The 8,030-nt window shown below is 37.8% G+C and overlaps 1 protein-coding gene across 1 annotated transcript in view; it reads left to right on the top strand.

Moving 5' to 3' along the window:
• The window catches only part of ZRANB1 (zinc finger RANBP2-type containing 1), a gene marked incomplete in the record, with an annotated part of 187,990 nt that extends 180,340 nt beyond the window's left edge, over positions 1-7,650 (top strand). Inside the window, 1 exon segment of the mRNA XM_053692602.1 lies at positions 2,995-7,650. Coding sequence (XP_053548577.1) covers positions 2,995-3,213 — 219 coding nt within the window.
• Positions 7,651-8,030: the final 380 nt, after the last annotated feature.

Below are 8,030 nucleotides of genomic sequence, written 5' to 3'. Positions count from 1 at the left end.
TTACTGCATGCCGCATTTCAGGAGGCATTTGTATATTGTGCATTCTGAGAGGCCCTCTCTGTTTAACCCCTTACGGTGAAAATGACAGCCGACGTTCAGGGTACATTGGCTCTCATTAAATGTTTAAACTGTCAATGAAGAGCCCCTAAGTCTAACCCAAGGATTCTTAATGTACCAGCCATTATTATGCACCCTTTTTCTATGATGTATTGTAGACAAATAGTTTGTAAAAAAAAATTGTATATTGTAAATATTAGACAGCTGATCAGATCTTATGTCTATTTTACAAGGTCTTACAGAGCTTGGGTTGATTATGGGTAATGCATTTTGTAAAAAGCTTCTCATTGTTTAAAAGATGGAAGGAATGTGTTGTAGCTGAAGGCCTTAGGTCTCCATCTTGAGAAGATCCTTCAATTATGATGATTGGCTTTAAAATCAGACCAATGTATTGTCAGCTTATACTGGATGGAACCTTATCTTATTTACGATGTGTGACCCACTACTCATTCTATGATGCCTCTGATGAAGAAGCATGCTCTATCTCTTTATTAACCCCTTGAGTGCTAACGACAGCTCTGAGCCGTCGCAAATTGTCTCAGTCAGGTGCTACCGATGGCTCAGAGCCGTCGCTAGCACTTTCCCACCTTGAGGGAGATCTGGGGGCTCCCACCCGCTCCTACCCCAGCGATCGGGCCTGCATAGTGACGGGCATCGGCGGGGCTTCACATTTTGCATGGTGACGTAACGAGCAATGACGTGATGACGTCACCGCACAACTTTATTGAAAATTTACAATAGACAGTATAGGGAAATAGGGCATGCTGCTTAGAACCCTGTATCTCAGGCATCTAAGCAGCTACAGACCCCCAAGGCCCACCATTGGAAAGGTAATCGCCTAACCTTTCCAAAGGTATAAAAAAGGAAAAAACCTACAATCCAGCTTAGCACCCAGGTGGGAAAATGCTTAGCACTCAAAGGGTTAAGGAGGGGGGTATACATTTTCAGATTTTCCTTTATCTACTGCTTTGTCAAAACTAAAAAAAAAAAGTGCAAGAGGAAACTTGCAGCCAGAGCTCTGATTGTGATTGTTATGCAATGGACAAAGTAACTGTTTTAGCACCCCTTTAAATAAAATATCTAGAGCTTTGTCTTTCATGATGTCTCTGTTAAGCAGCTCTCCAAGGCAATCAATTTGTTTACCTTTCCATATGTTTACTTAAATGTATTAGTCCCCCTTTTACTATTGTGTTGGTAACTACCATGAACAATGCAAAGATGGTATTAGTTCATATAGTTCTGGCATATGATTGAATACACCTATGCCATCTATCTTCATGGAACATCAGAAACTTTATCTCATGAGTGTGATAAACACACTTGGCTGTCAATATACAAATTACTTTATTTTGTATCCTATGGGGATGCCAGTAAGTTATTTTTCGTTTTGTTTACATACTGCTGGTGGTTGCTTTTCTTTACGTTCTTAACTTTACTTTCATACACTTCCACTGAAAACTACTCTCTTTAAGGTATGGTAGCAGCCTTTCCAAGTTAGCCCAATCAGAAAGAAGTAACACTGCAAATTCCAGTTAATATATTTATGCTAGCAATTAAAGTAGAAAGGATATTGCTATATTTGTAACGGGAAAAGCTATTTGCATCAATTAGGGCATTGTATACAAGTTCTGAATGCTAGTGGCTGCTAAGTGCATTGCTACTTATGGCTTATTATCCCTGTGCTGATGCCGCTACACAGAAAAAGCCAATACAGAGCAAATCCAATCTGTCTACCTGAAAGGGTAATTAAAGGGACATTAAACCCCCCAAAAATATTTCATGATTCAGACAGAGAATACAATTTTAAACAACATTCCAATTTACTTCTATTATGTAATTTGTTTCATTCTTTAGATATAATTTGTTAAAGAAATAGCAATGCACATGGGTGAGCTAATATGTGCAGCCACCAATCAGAAGCTACTGAGCCTATCTAGATATGCTTTTCAGGAACGAATATCAAGAGAATGAAGCAAATTAGATAATAGCAGTAAATTAGAAAGTTGTTTAAAATGGTAATCTCTATCTGAATCATGAAAGAAAAAAATTGGGTTTAATGTCCCTTTAAACACATAAAGGAACACTCTAATCAAAATAAACTTTTATGGTTTAGAAAGAGCATGCAGTTTTAAGACACTTTCCAATTTACTTCCATTATCAAATTTTGCAGTCCTTGTATGTGCACACTTTCAGGGGAACAAGATCCTAATGAGCACTTGCACAAGCTCACAGGGTATACGTATACTAGTCTGTGATTGGCTGATGTCTGTCACATGATACAGGGGGCTGGAAAATGGGGGGGATACATTTGTCAGATAAAAATGTATGTATTCGAAGAAAAGATTAATCTGTGAATAACATGTAGATGTATTTTTTTTTTTTTAAAGTTTCTATAAAACAATATGAGTTGCCATGTTGTAACTTAAGTTACTTTCTCTGCTGTGGCCAATTAGAGACAGTTATAAATAGGTCAGTAGAGTGTGCAGCCAATGGCTGTGTGGTGTATAACAATGTTGTGCACTTCCATTTCTAACAGGAACTGAAATGCTTACAATTTCAGAATGGAATTACAGGAAAAGGGAACAAAATAAATAATGAAAGTACATTGTAGAGGTATTTTTTCTATGTACGATTTATCTTTTTATGTTACCATCTCAAAGTGTTTAATGTACCTTTTTAACCAATGATGTTATTTATCAAACAAAAAGTAGACCGTCCCATTGAAGCTGTTTTATAAGATATTATTACAGTAACTGACATTATGTGATCATGTCAGATAAGGTGAAAAACAGCTATGAAATATTTATGTTTCATTTTCACACACAAAAAAAGGCTTCTGATTCAGGCGTTCAAGTTCTCTGTTAATGAAACGTAGATAAAGTCAGATATAAAACCAAGCATCGGCATTAATTGTTGCTGTTTTTATTTCATTTGCAGCTCGGCAATGAGGACCAGCAAGAAAAGCTTCTGCGTGAGTGGCTGGACTGTTGTGTGACTGAGGGGGGTGTCCTGGTAGCCATGCAAAAGAGCTCCCGCCGCCGCAACCATCCTTTGGTAACACAAATGGTGGAGAAGTGGCTAGATGGTTACCGACAGATTCGCCCTTGTACAGCACTGTCAGATGGTGAGGATGAGGATGAAGATGAGGATGAGTGAGGAAGTTCATGCAGAGCATGTTGAAAGGCTGAACTGTGTGGTTATAGCTGGACCTGAAGTCAAGGGACCCTTCCTAGTCTGTATGGGACCCGCAGTGTGGAGGAATTCTCCAGTCTGCCCAATCCCTGAGGAAGCAGCACTTGTAGCTCCAGCGACAACATCCTTTTATTATCAAGACTGAACATTTTGTTTTTTATTTTTTTCTCTTTTTTTTCCCCTTCTCCTCCCTTAACTGGGTTGTAAATCTTGGCGTATAATGCATGTGTTCTGCAACAAGGGAGAGAGAACCTAGATGGCAAAATCCTATGACCAATCCAAAAGATTAATGGGTTTGTCACTTCCTGCTTTACTCCTAGTTCCTGATATTTTGTTTTATTTCAAAGCTTTGTTTATTTCACTTTTTTTTTAAAGCTGTTCACATGATTCTTTAACCCAGGCGTTACTAGACAGACCTAGGGCTGTATGTTGCACAGTTACAAAGGACTGCCTAGCGGTCTTGCCGAGCAATAGAAGGGTTAAATACTTTATTTTTAGGATTCCATGCACCGGTAGTAAGAAGAACTTTTAAAGTGCTTAGTCCCAGTTCACCTCACAAACAAGAAATAAGGTTTCAGGTGTGAAATTGAGACCGGTTTAGTTTTTTAATTTGTTTTGGTTAACACCCTGTACAGTTAAATGAAATTGCAAAAGATTAAGTGAAAGAAGATAGGAAGAGACTTTGTATTTGTTCACCCATCACGTCTGTCTGCTCTCATGGTTCATTCCCCCCCCCCCTTTTTTTCCCCCCTTTCAGATTACTTAACATATTTATTTAAAACACACATATTCCCCTCCACTCCTTATATGCAGGAATTAGGTTATAAAGCAATTGTGTGCAGTTTTCCAGCTTGGAATTGATTGCGAATGTGACACAAATACATGGTCTTGCTGTGAAACCACCTGCTGTAATGTCTGTATTTTTTGGTTCTCCTTAACACTATCTCAAATGTGTTCTGTATACTGTACGGGTGATAAAACAGCAAACAATCCCTACACTTTTACAAGCATCTTTAAATGACTTAATTGTAATAATAATAAAATACTGAATTTCATATTAGCACATTATTGCACAAATGCTCACTGGTAACTGTGCATAACTGTGTTTAACCTCTTCGCAGGGTTTTAAAGGGTCATGTTCCCAAATGTTGAAGCACTTAAAAAGTGATCTGTAAAAATCCGACTAGAAAATCACTTGAACATCTCTATGTAAAAAAATAAAAATGATTTACCTCAGTTTCCTCATTCGCCACATCCCATTGTGAAGGGATTGTCAACACCCAATTAGGGTGCTTGTCCCAGGACTTGCCATGAAGCATTCATTAAGCATGTGCAAGCACCGTCACTTTATTTCCCTCCACAGTTTAAGGAAGTTTATTATGAAATTGTGCGAGATTATGGTGAAATCTCAAGATATTACTGTGAAACAAAATGTGAATTCAACACTAATTATGCTGATTGGCCATTTGAACACTTATTCTGGTGAGATGAAATTTTAAGGAAAGGTTTTACTTTTTTTTTTTTTTTTATAGAGATGTTTGTGATATTTCCTATTCAGCTTTATACAGATATTTCATCACATTTGTTATTTAGCACATAGGTAACATGTCCCTTTTAGTTTTTGCTACAGAGCCTCCATGCATCTCTGCTTCTGAGCAGGACATAGCTAATGAGCCAATCAGAAGTGGTATACACATGTAACCAGAGTTAAACAAGTCATTACCGGCTAGAATTTGTGCAAAAATGAAATGCTCTAATGCATTAAATCCTTGTATCATTGCATTATGTCAGTTTAAAAGTACTGTGACTGCTGCACAGGGCTTGTGTCTTTATAAACAACACTGCTGTGTTACATCTTAAAAAAATACAGAACAAAAACAAATGTATTAGTTTTGCAGGTTTTAATTTTTACCTCCCAGGGTCTGATTCTAAAAAAAAAAATTTTTTAGCTTTGTATATGAATTAATTTATATTTTTAACCTAGACATTTATTGAAACAGCCCATTAATCAGAATTTACTGTTTGGTGGAGTGAGTGCCTCTGTGTTGGAACTTAGGTTTTCCCCGACCGATTAATAAGAATTAGTTTGTGGAAACAAGGTGATGGGGAATCCCTGTTAGTTACTTTAACTGCTTTGATGCACATGACAAGGTATTTTTGTCTTGCAAGTGGGATCGCCGATCAAAATCTGTTTTCGGCGATCCCCCTTACTACAGACCAGGTATCATTGGTGGAATACTGGGCGGTACTCCCAAGGTATGAATGGGAGTGCCGTTAGTGTTGCTACAAGTGGGATGATGTCACAAAGGGGTGGTGCCACTGTAGCATGGATTTAAACCCCTTGATCACCGCTCCCTTACAAGCTATAGATGATCAAGTCCCCAAGTTTGAAAGAGAATATCCTGCCCTTTGAAATGGTAGGGATCTTGAAAAGTAACAATTATCCCATTAAAAAAAAAAATGCTAGATAAGGTTTTACAGTTAAGTGTAGCTTTAGGGACATACAATAAAACATCAAAAATGTTTAACGTCACAAAGTTTTATTTTATAGTGGATGGGTCCCATTAAAAATGTACAGTTTCACTGTATATCCAAGTGATCACTGTGGTGACAGCAATCACCTGGCAAAAAGTGCTTTTAGTTCTTTTATGACACAAGGGTTTCCTCTAGTTCTTATTACAACCCCCAAAAGCCTGTATGAACCCCCCCATGCAACATTAAATATCATTGATAACAGTAGAGTAGCAGCAGTGGTCACCTGGCGATTTGCAATATTATTTACTGAAATCATAACAAAAATAGTGAGGGGGGTAACATTTTTGTTGCGGCCTTCTCACCTGCATTAAAATTCTAACTATAATATTTGTATATTCTTATGACATTATGTTTAAATGTAACCAACAAAGAAAAAAAGCTCAAAATCTGCTTAGTACAAGGATGTGAAAAGGCTTAACATCAAAAGGGTCAAAGGGACATGACACCCCAAATTTTTCTTTAATGATTCAGACAGCGCATGTAATTTCAAAGAACTTTCCTTTTTAATTTTATCAAATGTCTCCGTTCTCTTGGTATATTTTGTTGAAAAGTATGGTAGTAAGCTCAGGAACATACATGTGTCTGCAGCAGTTTCACAAGAGCACTAGATTTTAGCACTTTTTTTGCCATATAGTGTTTCAGACGTGCAAATTTTGGGTTTCATGTTCCTTTAACCGTTTTTCATGCAGTCTTGTTTGCGTACTCTTTCATTGCCTGTTTTATATCCAGTTGTCCTCAGCATAAGAGCATTGCAGCAGCACCCATTTAAAAAAAAAATACATCTACATATTACTCTAAGGCTAATCCTTGAAACAAGGATGTTTTCACATTGATTGATAGGTGTCTGAGAACCATTTCTCATGAGTGCTTTCTGGCCAGAGGGACAACAAAGGAGTTCAGCTGGGCAGTGAGAAATCTCCTATTGTGGGAATGTTTTAGGTGAAATGCAGATTTATCAGACATTCCTCTGGCCTATGGGGAGCTGCTCCTACATAGATCATTTGAAGTGTAATTGCACTTTTTTGGATGTGCCTTCTATGCAATACAGACAGCTGTTGGGATAATGCAAGGTAGATTAAGGTTAAAAGGTGAGTTAAAAAAAAACAAATAACTCTTCCACTGACTATTCCCTTAACATCTACACATATATAGTGTCCACATGGCCTGATGATGCCACACACTAATTCAGGCATTTTTGGCAAGTTTTAAGGCACATTCAGAGAAAAAAATGAATACTGTCTAGTAGTACTTGTATTTGTATGCACAGCCTTCTCTGTCACCCACACTGTAATCTCACAACTTTTTAACATTTCTAAACCTTGCAATTTATGTAGAAAGGAGATGCAATCACTGCATCAATATTGGGGGAGATGGCTGAGATAATTAGACAAAGACCCTCAGGGATAAAGGATAAATGAGCAAAATAGTCCTTGAGTCCAATTCTGAATATATATGATGATGCATAACACAGGTCAATATTAGTAGGAACATTAAAAGAATGGTCTAGACAGAAAAGGGGGAAAAGGAAAGTCAGTGAAGAGAACAATAGGAGATACAGTGGAGAATGATGGATAAGGGGAATAGCAGCCCTCCTAGAGATCCAAACAGCCTCATAGAGCTAGCACTTGCACCTACTACAATATTCTCCATCTTCTCAACAAAACTCCTGCTTCCTCAAAATACTTTTTTTTTTTTGCAGATTCCCAATACGTTGCAGGATATCAAATTTGTGTCTGGAACTAGGTGTTTCTAAGCTCCTTTGGAGCTGTGTTGGTGGTGGTAAGAACATCTAGCATTTACTTAATGCTTTATATTTGGGTGTGTTGTGTTTAATTTGAGACCTGATTAAAAACAATTTAAGTGCTAGTGTCTGGGTCATCATTTTTCTAACCCCCCCCCCCCCCCCAAGAGTCTTTGTGTATAGTGCCAAACTTGCTTTACTATTTTTATATTTTCCATTTTATGTAGCTATTCATGTCCCTAGACTGCTGGGATTAAGGGCAGATCTACTGATCAAATCAGCCCTGCTTATCTTTATTTGCTACTCAAAGTTGTGAGTGTGTAAGCTACCTCTCAACTGTGTAATTTATGTACTGAGTGTACTAAAAATCTTAGGGGGTATCTGCATTACACACTGCTCAAGGTGTCCATGGGTTCATACTCAACAGCCTGGACCCTCAAGGGACTCTGCTCTGTTGTCCTTTAAATTAGAAGAATATATCCATTCTGCTATGGCTGGACTGATG

The sequence above is a fragment of the Bombina bombina genome, chromosome 9 (genome assembly GCF_027579735.1).
Source record: "Bombina bombina isolate aBomBom1 chromosome 9, aBomBom1.pri, whole genome shotgun sequence".
Taxonomy (NCBI): domain Eukaryota; kingdom Metazoa; phylum Chordata; class Amphibia; order Anura; family Bombinatoridae; genus Bombina; species Bombina bombina.
Note: the sequence above shows the minus strand (reverse complement) of the source record. Positions and strands in the feature narration are given on the sequence as shown.